The following is a 14,556-nucleotide window of genomic DNA, read 5'->3' as shown; positions in this document are numbered from 1 at the left end:
ATTTTATTTATGAAATTACATTTGATAATAAAACACCACTACCTAATTAATACTCAAATAATTTTGTTAATGCTTTTTACGGTTTTTGTTTTGTAAATAGGTCATTTTGTTAATGTTCATGCTTTTAAGTAGTGTAATTTATATAAAGTTGCTTTTTAATAACCATCGATACATTGCATTAAAACATTTTAGATGACAGATTGTATACTGAAGCTAGCGATAAACTTTCCAATTTTACCTCTGAAATCTCAATTTAGTAGCACTTCTATGTAAGGATATTTTAATCTGCTTTCCACCGGTTCTCTCTGTACAGTATTAAAACCAAAGGGTTTTACTAACCAAAGTGTTACCTGGCCCTAACCAAACTTTTTGATTCTTTCACTCAAAGACACGTAACTTGATAGAGCTGACCTGCAGGTCTAACTTGTCCAACCCTTTTTTCAGTATTAACACATTGATAATGTGATATTATGAGTTAGTTAGTTCCAAGAAAAGTAATTTGTATGTGTGTGTGTGTGTGTGTGTGTGTGTGTGTGTGTGTGTGTGGTCATCTAAGTTCGTATGGATGTATTCTGCTTTCCCAAAATAACTCACGTGAGGCTTTCTGTAGTGTGCCTAGCAACAGTGTAGTTTTATTCATCAACATGTCTCTGAAGGTCACAGTGATTGAGTGAAAGGATTTACAGGGCTGTTTTCGGAAGCACATACAGTACATTGCTGCTTAATGCAAAGGAAAAAAAGCTTCTTGCAAACACTACTGTACAACTGTTCCTTTTAGGATAAATGGTTATGTGAGTGCATGGTCAGATCCAGGCTAATACTCCTTTCTTTTCTCCTGTAGGAGATCAACAATTTCCAGGATTTTTTTTAACTGAGGCCATCTAAAAAGCACAATGCCTTAGAAGCGACTGGCTGTACAAAATCCTGACCAGGGGCCCCAAACTCTGGGCCCTGCAGCTCCAGCAGCAGAGAGAGGGTATAATTTTGAGGTCTGTGTTTGCATGAATGACTGAGCAAGTGAGGACAGAGCTCTTTGTTAGCAAGCCTGAATCATGACCTCAGTTGAGAAGCGCCGCTCACGCCGAAAGAGTGGCGGGCATCGAAAGCACAGCGATGGAGGCTACAGTGATACTTCCAGCGGTGGGTCGTTTCTGGATGAGACTGACCGTGAGGTCAGCAATCTGACAGATCGAGCATTCAGGAGTCTCTGCATTGGGGATGAGGCCGTTTATAATGACTCAGACCTCTGTTCATCTTCACCCTGCAGCCAGAGAGACAGACAATTGGCCTTTAGCCAGAGTGGCCAGGACAGAGAAAGCAGAGACCGAGAGAGAGAGGAACTTAAAAGAGCTGCGCATGAGAGCTTCACCGTCAGGGTGCAGCAGTATGGACAGGACTGGATCCATGGAGGAATGTATGGGACTGAGATCCACAGAGGTCCACAGTGGGAGATTTATGGAGAAAGGACACAGGGGAAGGTTTCTACCACATTCCAGCACTCCTTTGTGGAAACCTCTCAACAGGAAAAAACTCTTAGGGAAGAACAACTGTCCTTCCTCAGCAATGGAGCCATGGAGTTGAGTTCGCAACAACGCAGAAGCCGCTCCAGAGTTTCCTCCCTTATCAGAGCCTTTAATTCTGAGGGACACAGGGATGGAGCAGAGATGGATGGTAAACTCAGAGAGTGGAATGATGAGACAAGCTGGGACAAATCAGCTCTGATGAGCATCCAAAGGGAACTTTCTGAATTCTCGACACCGTTACAGCAAAACTTTAACAGTGATAATTTCCCCTCAGCTGGCCCGTTCTTATCCCAAGACACCAGCTTCTACTCCTCTGAAGTAGCAGCAGTGGCTCACATGAATTCTGCATCCTCTCTCATGAGCGCTTCCCACAGTAAACACAGCATGTCCACGCAGGTCAACTGTAACTCTAACTTCTTTATACACAGTGAGTTTAGTCCCTTCAAAGTATGGAGGGACCATAACAGGTTTCCTTTTCATCAAGGAAAAGTCTCAGGGTTTATGCAGTGCTCAGAGTTTCCTAAATGGTATGAGACACCAATGTACAAGGAGCTTTCACTCGAGGCCCAGCCACAGGGTCCTTATAGGTTGGAGGAGAGGGGTATCAGACACCCGAGGAATAACATGGTGCCAATGGTTTCTCCCACTCATCCATGCTGCACGTCAATATCCACAGTGCTGCAAAAAGCTTCTGCCGTGGAGAAACGCAGTGAGTCAGAGTTGGCAGGTCATTACCCCCACAGGAAGTGGACGCAGAGCCTGGGAGCTAACAGGTTCCAATCCCAGCGCCCATCAACTGCATCACCTACCATCGAGATGTCTCGACGTGTCCGGGACACCATCAGCTCCGTGAAAGCCCTCCAGCAAAAAATCAAAATGATGACTGAGCAAAATATGGAAACAGGGATGACAGCAAATAAACTCAATCAAGGAGGACTTTGTAGTAATGATAATTTAATTCCCATTGCAAACAATGCAGTAACAGTGTCACCAAATGTTGTCAAGAGTAACACAAGCAGAGCCCCCTTCAACATCAGCCAGATACTCACACCTTCAGTCGAGGCACATCAAGAAACAGAAACATCAGAGGTTCAACAATTTGCAGTTTCCCCTCAGCCTGTGGAACATCCTCCGGTGCGAGCTGAAAGCAGGGGAGCCACTCCTGATGTTAGGATGTCCAGCTACAAATCCAGAGCTACAAGCCTACTCTTCAATCTCAAAGACAACAGGAAAAGAGTAAAAAACACCTACAGTCCTACCAAATTTAAAGGCTTGGAAAAACTGGAAAAGACCAAACAGTCCTCTATCCAGGAGCCTAGAGATACTGTAATAGATATCCCTGATTTTCCAGATCCAGACATTCAGTTTACCCAGGTAGAGGAATCCAAAAGGACAAATGCTGCCTCACATCAATATGTAAACCAGTATCAAAGCCCTGGATTGTCACATGCAACACTAAATTCTCAATCTGCAACAGCACATACAGACCGATATTCGGAATACACTTTAAGTGATTACCAGACAATTCAGATGCAAGGTGAGATGGTTCATCACTCCAGATTTGCTAGCTTCATACCTGAAAATAACACTACCAATCAGCTAGCTAATGGACAGAATCTCCATGAAGACTTATTGTCATTTAATCCTTATAAGCAAGGCATGATAGATAATGTAGAAAGTCTGGGAGGAGATGTATACAGGTTTAAACCCTCTCATACAGCTACAGAAATGCCAAAGCTAAATGCTGACAACAATCAAACCAGAGAATATTTCATAAGTAAGGCAAATGCTGAACAACATTTTAATGAAACAGTGGGAAGGGAATTTACAAAGATGGATAGAAATCAGCAGCTCAAAGACAACAAACATGATTACAGTAATCTTTCCTTACAGGATAGGTGGAGACAGACAAATAGCCAAGACACAGAAAAGCTAGGTCTAAAAGCAGCTATCTCTCCATGGAAACAAGAGATAACTGCTTTAATAGAAAAAGACCAACATACACAGGCTTACCAAAGAGCAGCTACGATAAAGGAGGAACTAAATTTACCCAGAGACAACTGCAGAAGAGAAAATCTGCAAAGTATAAATAAAGAACTTGAAAAAATAGAGATGAGGCAGAGTTTCGGTGTTCGAACATCTTCTCATAAAAATACTGGGTTGGTCAATCCTAACATTTCAAACCAATTGCCACAATATACTCCATTTAGTAATGAGACTGTAGAAAATCAAGAATATTATGGACAATATCAACCTGGGGCAATTAGGGACAAATATCTACTTCAAAGGTATTATGGACCCAATGAGGAAAATGAAATGAAAGAAAATTATTTGACACATAGTTATAATAGGTATACTGACCAGGAATACCAAAAGAAACACAACCTTTATTCTAATAAAGCTAAAACAATGCTCAAGCAAGAAACAGGTCAGAAAAAACAATATATACCAGTTCCAAAGGGACATGAAATGCAACAAGCCAAACCACAGTTTGAACATAATATGCAGAAAAATTCATTATCTAATCATGACAATGCAGCTGCCCCCATGGTGGCAAACCAGGTGAGGGATAGACAGTTTGTTGAGGTCAAGGCTGAACAGGCCACAGCAGAACATATAAAAGCACAACACACCCAAGCAGAGCTGGCAAAAGCTCAGCACTGGGCTCAAGTGGAGCAGCCCAAAGCAGAGTCGGCTGGGTTAATTTTAGCAGGGCAGACTGGTTCAGAAAAAGTCAAAGCAGAACAGGCCAAAGCAAAACTAACAGAACATGAAAGAGTAAAACAGACTAAAGCAGAACATATTAAAGAGGAGAAGAGAAAAATGGAACAAGCAGAACAGTCCAGAAAAAAACAACCAGAGCAAGCAAGAGAGGAACAGACAAAGGTAGAGCAAACCAGAGTACAGAAGGTAACAGAAGAGCCAAAAAATATTACAGAGGAAGAAGGAGCCATGCACATGAAAGAGGAGCAGGGTGAGCAGGTCAAAGCTGAACAAGCTGAAGTAGAAAGGCTAAAAGAAGAACACATAAAAACTGAACTGGCAAAGACAGAGCAGACAATAATACAGCAAGCTGTACAGGCAAAAAGAGTAAGGATCAAAGTAGAACAATTTGAGGAAGAACAGGTAAGAGCAGAACAAATAAACAGAGAACTGAGAGAAGCAGAACAAATCAGGAGAGAAAGGATTAAAACAGAACAGGTTGAAACAGAGCATAGAAAATTAGTACAAGCTAAACAAGAGCAGATAAAAGAGCAACAAGCTAAAACAGAACAAGAGAAAATGAACTTAGTTGAAATGGTAAAAGTCAGCCACATTAAAGCTAAAGATGTTAGACAAGATAAAGCTGCAGAAAATTCAATTCAAGCGGGCCAACTAAATGCAGAGCAACCCACAACACAGATAAGTAAAGCCAAAGAGGCAAAAGTTGTAGAGAGAAAAGCAGAGCAGACAAAGTTAGAGCAAACCATATTGGATCTCGCTAAAGCCGAGCTAACAAAAACAAGGAACCTGGAGGAAAGGTTACCTAAACTTGCAGCAAAACTATCAGTGATACAACAGGTCAAAAGTGAGCCAGATAAAGTTGAACAAGTTAAGACAGGGTTAGCTAACACTAAAGCTGAATTGGCCAAAATAAATGAGAAAATGAGAGGAGAGCCAAAAGAGAACATAAGAAATACTATCATCAAATATGACATTTTAAAGAAAGATGTTCCTTTAAGGGTAAATATGAATAAAAATGAGGATTACAAAAAGCGGGATCGGGCAACACAAATGCATCAACAGAAGGAAGACTCAGTTGTCAACAGAAATAGTAGAGATCAAACTGATAGAGGGGCTGATGATTATGACTGTCTAAGACAGAAATATGGTTTTACTAATGCAGGTTCAACAAACAGAAACAAAGTGTCAACTGCAGGAAATGATTTTTCAAATGATGCCAATGAAATGCCACCTTCATCTCTAAACAAAGGTGAGACAGGGATTAACGAGAAATCCAAAGATGAACATAGTCCTGCAAGTGGACTGGAAACTGCTAACACAGAAGATAAGAAGGAAGTTTGCAGTTTTAAATCCAATGAGATGACAGACAGTCAATATGTTTACAGTGAGTCATCCAAAGAATTCAAATTATCCAGTGCTGATTATGTACCTACCCGTTTAGATAATAGAGCCAATTGTGACACTGTTACTTATAAAGTGGAGGATGAAAGTGTTGAAAAGTTGGAAAAATGTGACCCTGTTTCACAGCAAAGAGATTCTGCTTTGACTAAATTCCCCCCCCTTGAAAGAAAACCTAAGTCAACTGAGCACAGTGTAGGTTCAGGTAAAGATCTGCATTTTACCCCTCCCAGAGCATTGTCCCATAAAGAGAGAGCGCAGACCAAGCAGGAGATTCTGACTTCCAAGATAAAAGCTCATGCTGAAAAAGAGATTTCAGCAATTAAAGGAAAGGGTTTTGCTATAAGAGATGGGTTTATGTCCAAAAATCCTACCAAGCAATTAGCAGGTAGTCAGAGTATTAATATACGAAACAGGCCACAATCACAGGAAGTGTCTAAAAAGCATGAAAGCATAATGTCCAGTAATATTACACCAAAGCACCAGATGGAGCCTTCAGGAATACAGATGGAACCAGTCAAGTCTGTGTCACCCTCCAGCTCTGCAACAATATCAGTTAAGTCTGCAGCAACCACTGGTCAGTTAATAGACCATTCACAGAAACAAGTTCCACCAACTGACCAGATGGAGCCTTCGGTAATACAGATGAAAACAGTCAAGTCTGTGTCACCCTCCAGCTCTGCAACAATATCAGTTAAGTCTGCAGCAGCCACTGGTCAGTTAGTGGACCATTCACAGAAACAAGTTCCACTAACTGACCAGATGGAGCCTTCAGGAATACAGATGAAACCAGTCAAGTCTGTGTCACCCTCCAGCTCTGCAACAATATCAGTTAAGTCTGCGGCAACCACTGGTCAGATAGTAGATCATTCACAGAAACAAGTTCCCAAAGTACCGGTGAAGATTAATGACAATGTGACAGAACCACCCACAGATGCAAAACAGATAGGAAGTTATACCAAGAGGACAGACAAGGGCTTGGTAGAAAATCAAAAGACAGAGAATCAATCTGGAATTAGTTTGCCAATGCAAAGTAAAGAGCAGGCACCCAAGAACAACCAAGGAAAACAGGAAGCAAATCATGGAGCCAACTCTGGAAAACACATAGAGGGACTTAAAGACAATCCTGCCATAAGCAATGATCATCTGAACAAGAAGAAAGAGGATTCATTACAAGCAACAGCTCTGATCAAAGATGAAAGCTTCAAATCTATGAAACCAGAAAAGCCTGAGAGTAAACATGAAGCAGCGACTTCACCAAATCTTGTCTTTACTCAGAACAAGACCCCTTTGGCCGATGACAGTTTGCAGATCATGGGAATAATGGTAACTGTACAAGAAAGAAAGCCATCTGACAACAATGGTCAGGGGGATAACAGCACTCAAGAACAAATAAATACAAAAGAGAAAGAGTGCAGTAATTCAGAGCTTAATAAATGGAATCCTAGCTCAGGTCTAGAAGTAAGTGAAGAAAATAAATCTTCAAAGGAAGTTTGCATAGCAAAGGCAAAACACAGAGTTGTACAGGAAACTCATTCCACAGTGAAGGAAGATCAAACTAACATTGGTATGAATAATCATCCTGAAAATGTACAAGAAACTTCAACCCTAGAGACCAGAAAGAACAATGTGTCTGAGAATGTCAATGAGAAAAGGACTAATCTCCAAGAGAGTTCTTCTATAAATACAAGACCCCAAAGGGAAACACAACTTCAAAAACCCTTTGCTGAAAAAGGTGTGCCACCCACAGTCATTGTACCTGCCAAAAATAACGTGTTGGGTGAAACTCAAACCCTTCTCTGTAAACAAGACATAATAATAAGAGAAATGAAAGACTACTCAAATAAAACACCAAAAGAGAACTTAGCAAAGGGTATAAGGAAAGATGAATTAAAGAAGAATACAGAAGAGAAAATTCCACAAAAAACATCACATACCAATGAGAACTTCATGGCCAAAATGGAGAACACACGAATCCACTGCAATAATGATTCAAACAGAGCTGATGCTGAAGCTCTGATAAAACATGATGTCCAGCTATCAGTGACAGAAAATATGACAACTGTCAAAAATCCACCCAAAAGCGAGAGCATAGATGGCAAGAGTGCACCCCTACTAGAGGAAAAGAGCTATGACTCAACACCACTAAAGCCACTCGACAAAACCACTCCATTTCACCATTCAACTGAGAATAAAAACAGACATGTATCTCCCAAACTACAGTATAAAGAGACACACATTGGAGAATATAATCAAGTGGATGATGATATACATATAGACAGCATTGACATCAGAGTCCTGCCAGCAGTAACTGAGAAGGACAACCTAAAAATGGCAGGAGAACATCATGTCACAACTGTCCCTTCTGATGTGGTTGTAGCCAATGAACATAAAAAAGTTGCATCATCTAGTTGTGAAGAAAAAGTGAACACTTCAAACAATGAAGATAGAACCAAAGACCTAACACCAGCATGCAATAAGAAGCAACTGAAAGATAATCTGGAAGACAAATTAGGACTACAACACATGTTGTCCAGTGTGAGAGAAGGGTCTGATTCATTGAAAATCAGCAATCAACAGAGCAGCATAAATGGACCTACTGAGAATATACAAGCTGAAAATGGAAAGCCTGAAAAAGTGAAGGAAAGCTGGAAATCAGTAGATGAATCAAAGATACAAGCAATGGAGGAAGGCTACTTTCAAGTGCAAGGGACAGCAGAAACAAATAACGAACCACACAATTGTGCAAATGTTGGAGAGACATTAGCTGGTGTTTCAAACGCAAGGGAACTTCCAGGGTGTCTACCAAACAAGGCTGTTGTCAGCAATGAATCATACAAGGAGGGAAAAAACGGAGTCTTTGTGTTGGATCAAAGTAAAAGGAAAACAGTGGAATCAAGTTCAGTAAGTGTCCAAAATGAGACCACAGAAAATAATAACTGGGAAACAGAAGATAAGATGGCTTCAAAACAGAGTGATGGTCCCACAGAGAAACAGAGTAAAAGTGAAACAATGGAAGCAGGTCAAGCTAATCCCATCAAAAAACATCACGCATTGGACCAGTCCAGTTTATCAGCAAGGGAAAGACAGACCTCAAAAAATTCACATCTAATAAGGGAAAATGTAGTCAAGGAGAAACCTGAAATTAAACTAAAACCAAAAGAAAGGGTATCCACAATACCTGAAATATCCGCAATTGCAGACTATGCCAGATTAAAAGTAATTGTTTCAGAAGAGCGGGCAAACACAATTCAGGAATTCCCACCCAACAAAAAGGAAGGATTCTTTCCACTAATACAGACTCGTCATAGCAGACGTCCAGTGTTCACTGCTGACCCAAAGGACATCTCTGTGAAAGAGAAAAGTTTGCCAAAAAAGACAGCGGTGAGTGCCAAAATAATAAAAGGGCCCAAAGCGTTAGTATTTCCCATCACAGAGAAAGAACACCAAAGGACAGGGATGTTCAAACTGGGAGATAATGAAAGACAAGAGAAAATGGTTTTAGATGCCACAGGTGTATTAGATGCTGGGGCAAAACATGCACAACATCTCGAAGAAAGAAACAAGTCACCAACAACTTATTTCCAGAACCAGGAAACAGAAGAAAAAGGGGCTGGAAGACTTTGTCAAGTAAATCAAAGTATTCATCAGCGAGACAATTCTGCCTTGCAAGCAACAACCTCATCTTCTGCAGTCAACAGGCCAAGAAATGCGTCTGTGTCACATCTAAAGTCCCTTGATAATTCCAATCCACATGAAAACCCTGAGGAATTTTCCTCAAAAGCTGAAAGAATACCATTTTTGGATAAAAACTCTCATCAACAATCCACCTTGGGGCAAATGCACAATTTAGAGGAAAGCACAACAACTCTAAGAAAAGATGAAAAGATTGAAAATAAACTGGCTAAGAGCGGGGAAGAGAGAAAAGAAAAACTGAGACAAGAAAGGCTTGCAACTAAGCATGAAGCAACCACAGCAAAACAGTCAGAGGAAGAACAATCGTATAGGATAGAAGAGGAGAAAAGAGCAGAAGACATGACAATAAAACACATGATAGAGGAGAGTAAAGCTTCTCTGGCTGAAGAGGAGTGGAGAGCCACTCAGAGAGAAGAGGAGAGGAGAGCAAAAGAGAGGGAGGCCATAGCTACTAAGATCAAGGAGAAGAGGAAAAAACAGAGAGAAGCAGATAGGAGAGCAGAGGAAAAAAGAAAAACAAAACAGATAGAGGCAGACAGAGCTACTCAAAAGGAAGAGGAGATCAGAGCAAAGCAAAGAGAACAAGAAAGGAGAGTGAAAGAAATTGAGGAGAAGAGAATAAAGACTGAGGAAGAGAGGAGAGCAAAACTGAGAGGGGAGGAAGTGTGGACAAATGAGCATGAGGAGAGGAAGAGGTTGAAACAGCAAGAGGAGGAGAGAGCTGCTAAAGTGGAGCAGCAAAGAAAAGCTGCACTTGAGAAACAGCAGAGGAGAGCTGCTCAAGAGGAGCGGCAAAAGAGAGCTGCTGAAGAGGAGCAGCAGAGGAGAGCTGAGCTAGAGGAGCGGCAAAGGAAAGCAGCACTTGAGGAGCAGCAAAAGAGGGCTGCTGAAGATGAACAGCTAAGTAAAACTGCACTTGAGGAGCAGCAACAGAAAGCTGCACTAGGTAAGCAGCAAAGCAGAGGTGCACTAGTGGAGCATCAAAGGAGAGCTGCTCAAGAGGAGCGGCAAAAGAGGGCTGCTGAAGAGGAGCAGCAAAGGAGAGCTTCTCAAGAGGAGAGGCAAAAGAGGGCTGCTGAAGAGGAAGAGCAACGTAAAACTACACTTGAGGAGCAGCAAAAGAGAGCTGCACTTGAGAAGCAGCAGAGCAAAGCTGCGCAAGAAGAGCAGCAAAAGACAACTGCACTAGAGGAGCAGCACGGGAAGGTTGAACTAGACGAGCAGCAAAAGAGAGCTGCACAAAAGGAGCAGCAGATGAGAACTAGTCAAGAGGAGCAGCAGAGGAGAGCCGCTCTAGAGGAGCAGCAGCGGAGAGCTGCTCTGATTGAGGAGCAAAGGCGAGCTAAACAGATTGAGGAGAAGATACTTGCTAAAATTGAGGAGGAAAAGAAAAGAACTCAGAGAGAGGTGGAGGAGAGGAAAGCTGAAAAAGAGAAAACAATTATAAAACAAAGAGAAGAAAGGCAAGGCAAAGAGGAGATGACAAGACAACTTGAGGAGAGCCAAGCAGCACTGAAAGAGGAGGAAAAGAGAGTAGCACGAGAACAGATGCTATCTCAAAGAGAGAGAGAGATCTAGCTAAAAAAAAAAGAGAGAAAGAGAAAAAAAAACAGCTCAGAGAGAAGAAAGGAGAGAGAAAAGGAGAGAGCCACTCAGATGGAGGAACAGAAAAGAGCAGCGCAGAGAATGGATGCTCTCCAGTACTATGCCATCACCTCAACAGAGTCAGAGAGGAAACCCAAAGAAAGACAACGATGCTCCCCTTTGCCTTCCCAACCAAGAAATAATCTATCACGGCTTCAGTCAATTGATGACTCGGGACCCCTCACTAGGCCTTATAGGCCACATAGCGCTGCATCTCCAGCTCCATCTCTGCCCCGCTCCAATACGTCCTCTCCTGCACTGGGAGTCAAGCCCTCAATGTTCAGGGTGAAGGATAACACCATCAGAGGTCCATCTTTCATCAAGTCAGTCAAACCACGCTTCCATAAGAACTTTGGAGGGGATTTCCGAGTGGGTTCACCCATGGAAAGAGGGTCAGAGAGAGGAGAGGAGGAGCAGGAGATAATGAGACGCAGTGCTGGAATTTCTGGCACGGGGGTTAACAGACTTGCTGCTATCAAAGAATTAGTGACATGTCAGCCAGCATTTTCATTACAGGACTACTCAGCCCATCTTTCACAACACAGGCCTTACTCCAGGAGGAGCATTGCTCTGGATGAAGATGACTCCCGCTCTGTCATCAGCAACATTTCAGAGGATGTGGAGAGTTTTGCCACCAGTGCAGCAGACCTGGCAGATGTACGAGGCCTGTATGACTACGAGAGGCCAGAGTCAGCCTGTAGCTTCAGCAGCGATGTGTCCCGTTCTTTGGGCAAGCCTCCAGCTGTTCCCCCAAAGAGTGACAAAGCCTTGCGCAGGGCCAAAAGGTTGACGACTCGGAGGATAAAGAAGGAGTTGTGCAAAGCTGAAGCAGACAGCCCTGTTGGAGTTGAGAAACCTCTTCAAGAAGTCTCCAGTATTCCTCCCCCTTCCTTCATTGAGGTATGCTCCTCCAACCGCCATGCTGTGGCTTCCCCTCATTTTTCCTCACCTGTCTCCCTCGCTCATGCTCCAGCATTGGGGTCTAGCTTGCCTTCTTCCCACACAGAGCACCAATCCTCTCACCGCTCTGTCCATCCTTCCCCTCATGCCACTAGTCCTATCTCCCTTCCAGTTGCCTCGCCTCATGCTACTGCCCCTTTTACCCTCCCTGTTGCCTCCCCTCATGCTACTGGCCCTGCTTCCCATGCCGCTGCTCCCAAAACAGTTGCTCATGTTCCTTCTTCTCCCACTCTCCATCATGTCAACCATCCAGCTCCAGTGACACAGTACCATGTAGAGTCAAGCTATCCACAGTCCTACCCACTGACCCAGCGCAAGGTGCTTCAAGACCTCGGATCTGGTCAGTATTTCGTAGTGGACGTGCCTGTTCAAGTGCTAACAAAGACTTTTTTTGACCCAGAGACGGGAAAGTATGTTCAGCTGAATGTGCGCGAGTCTGGCCAGAGCACCCCCCAACCCCAGCCCCAGCCAATGTACCCAAAGCCTCAGCTCCAATCACAAATACAGGTCAAGCCGCAACAACAGCAGCTGTCCCAGGCCTCTCCAGCTAGCAAGCCCTTTGTCCTTTATCAAGGCTACCAACCTGCAGCTATCAACTCCGTGCCCCCCCACAGGTTATCAGACCCTGTGACTCTCCATCAGCACAAACAGCCTGTCAGGGAGAACCACAGCTATGGATATCCATCCCCTGAAATGAGACACAACTCTGAAGAGCATCGCTGCAGCCCAGAGAAGACACCATACATGGACACAGTTAATGATACAGAGAAAACATATAACACAGTTTACAACACACATAGCTCACATGAGGCGTTCCCAGAGTGTGACACAAACAGCCAGCTTGCAGGAAGCTCAGTCTGTGAAAATGATAACTCAGCCCACTCAAGATATCAGCCCCGGGATATAATAACTATGAGTGAGCTGGAGGACTTTATGGAAGTGTCTGACTGGTGAGAACAGAGACTGATAGTTTTGACTCAAAAGCGTTAATTATGTAATAATAATGTAAAGCAGAGAAGAAGCTAAATAAATTATGTGATAAAATAAAGATACACAAAAGCACAGTATGAATGGATCATTATATGAAGTGTTTTAAGTATTTGTAAATGACTTTTTCAAGTGAAAATAGTCTCTGAATGTTTTCGGATTGTAGTTTTTAAAAGTGACATGCTGTTAAATTGCTGCTGCTGAATTTGGAGGTTCACTGTTGAGCTATTTATTGTGTTACAGAAAAGTTCACCATTCCATTTGACTTTTGAATGTGAGAAGCTAAGATATGTTTCTTGTGTATAAAGTGTGATCAGCATCCCGTTGCCTCCTAAACTTAGAAGTACGTTATCAAACATGGTTTGAGCAGCAGTATGTCAACAGTGTTTAGTAGCTTGGAGAAATGTTGGCCTATGAAAACTGGCAGGCCTGCTTAAGTTTTAATTCTTTTTTTTTCTTGTTAGAGAAATCCTACTTTTGACATTTTGTGATGCATGAAATATTGTTAAAGCCACAGCATCAATCAAAGATTGCAGATGGTGTAAAGCATAGTTTGTGTATTCAACCACTGTGTCAAAGTGAAAACACGGTGGTGTGATTGTTGCTGTTTTTAAGGTTTAATTTCATGCAGTAGTCCTTTTTTAAATTTGGAAGTTTGTGAGAAAGTTTCTGTGTTGCTGTGAAACAGAGTAGTGTGACATGGACATGGACATGCACTTCATTCTACTAAATAATTTCTCATCATAATGACTGTCTTTCAAAATCACCTTGTAAAGGTTGTAAATAAACAAAAGGGAAATATAAAAGATTATTGCTGCAGGTTGATTTCATTTTACTACTCAAAAGACTGTAATAACAATAACTGCCACTGGCATCCTGTTCTGACTCTTGAAATGTACCCTGGGTCTGAATGACTCAAAATGAAGAGTCTTTTTACTGAGTGCATAAGACAATTGTAAATTGTTATTGTGAGAGCACAATAATATGTCTTGAGAGAGTTCATAAACACAAAAAGAGAAAATAACATTTTGTTGATAACATTTGCGTGTATGTGTCCATTTTTGCTGTATGAACCGATCCAAATGCTTAAATCTTTGCTTACTATACCATTGGGATCCAATGATAGAAATAGTACAAGGTGAAACTGTCTTTTCTTTGATTTCCCTGGATTCACAAGCTCAGATTAAATGTACATGGCTGTGATGAGCATGCCTGGGTATACCCCAGTTTCAAAGTAACTTCAAGTATTGTTGTCCCCCTGAGAAGCAGTAACCTATTTTGACCACTGCAGGGCAGAGGAGAGTGATTCCTCCACTGGAGTAAAGACTTCAACTTAAGTCCTACATAGAGGTAAAATTGAGGAAAACCCCAAGTAAAAGATGTAGTTAAGAAGACATAATACTTCTCCAAAGTCTATTATTTTAGCACTTTTACACATGACCCTCAATTGATAAAACTTGCACTACGGCTTACACTCAAGCTGTATAATACAATTACTGTCTTTTGATAACAAAAGATTTGGCCAAGGTTGGAAAAGATTGAGCCACCTTATCAACCCAGTCGGTACATTTTCCACTGAATCCATCCATCAAGAGAATCCTACATAGGTCATATGTACAAAGGG

The 14,556-nt window shown here is 42.1% G+C and overlaps 2 protein-coding genes across 2 annotated transcripts; both read left to right on the top strand.

Annotated features, from left to right (window-relative positions):
* Positions 1-1,052: 1,052 nt before the first annotated feature.
* LOC120796693 lies at positions 1,053-10,920 on the top strand. Its single transcript, XM_040139732.1, has 4 exons — positions 1,053-2,965; positions 4,593-4,604; positions 4,682-9,821; positions 9,894-10,920. The coding sequence occupies exons 1-4, from the start codon at positions 1,053-1,055 to the stop codon at positions 10,917-10,919; spliced, it is 8,091 nt and encodes a 2,696-aa protein (XP_039995666.1). The 3' UTR covers position 10,920.
* Positions 10,921-10,980: 60 nt separating this feature from the next.
* Positions 10,981-12,289, top strand: LOC120796869. The gene is made up of 2 exons (XM_040139999.1): positions 10,981-11,885; positions 12,199-12,289. The coding sequence occupies exons 1-2, from the start codon at positions 10,998-11,000 to the stop codon at positions 12,205-12,207; spliced, it is 897 nt and encodes a 298-aa protein (XP_039995933.1). The 5' UTR covers positions 10,981-10,997; the 3' UTR covers positions 12,208-12,289.
* Positions 12,290-14,556: the final 2,267 nt, after the last annotated feature.

Source organism: Xiphias gladius, chromosome 11, assembly GCF_016859285.1.
Source record: "Xiphias gladius isolate SHS-SW01 ecotype Sanya breed wild chromosome 11, ASM1685928v1, whole genome shotgun sequence".
NCBI classification, from domain to species: domain Eukaryota; kingdom Metazoa; phylum Chordata; class Actinopteri; order Istiophoriformes; family Xiphiidae; genus Xiphias; species Xiphias gladius.
The sequence above is the reverse complement of the archived record's forward strand: the minus strand, read 5'-3'. Positions and strand labels throughout refer to the sequence as shown.

Excerpts from the sequence above, each read along its gene's own strand:
- LOC120796693 (XM_040139732.1), top strand. The coding sequence starts at position 1,053 with ATGACCTCAGTTGAGAAGCGCCGCTCACGCCGAAAGAGTGGCGGGCAT. Across the intron at positions 9,822-9,893 it reads AGGAGAAGAGGAAAAAACAG|GAAGAGGAGATCAGAGCAAA; the intron begins AGAGAAGCAGAT and ends GCTACTCAAAAG.
- LOC120796869 (XM_040139999.1), top strand. The coding sequence starts at position 10,998 with ATGGAGGAACAGAAAAGAGCAGCGCAGAGAATGGATGCTCTCCAGTAC.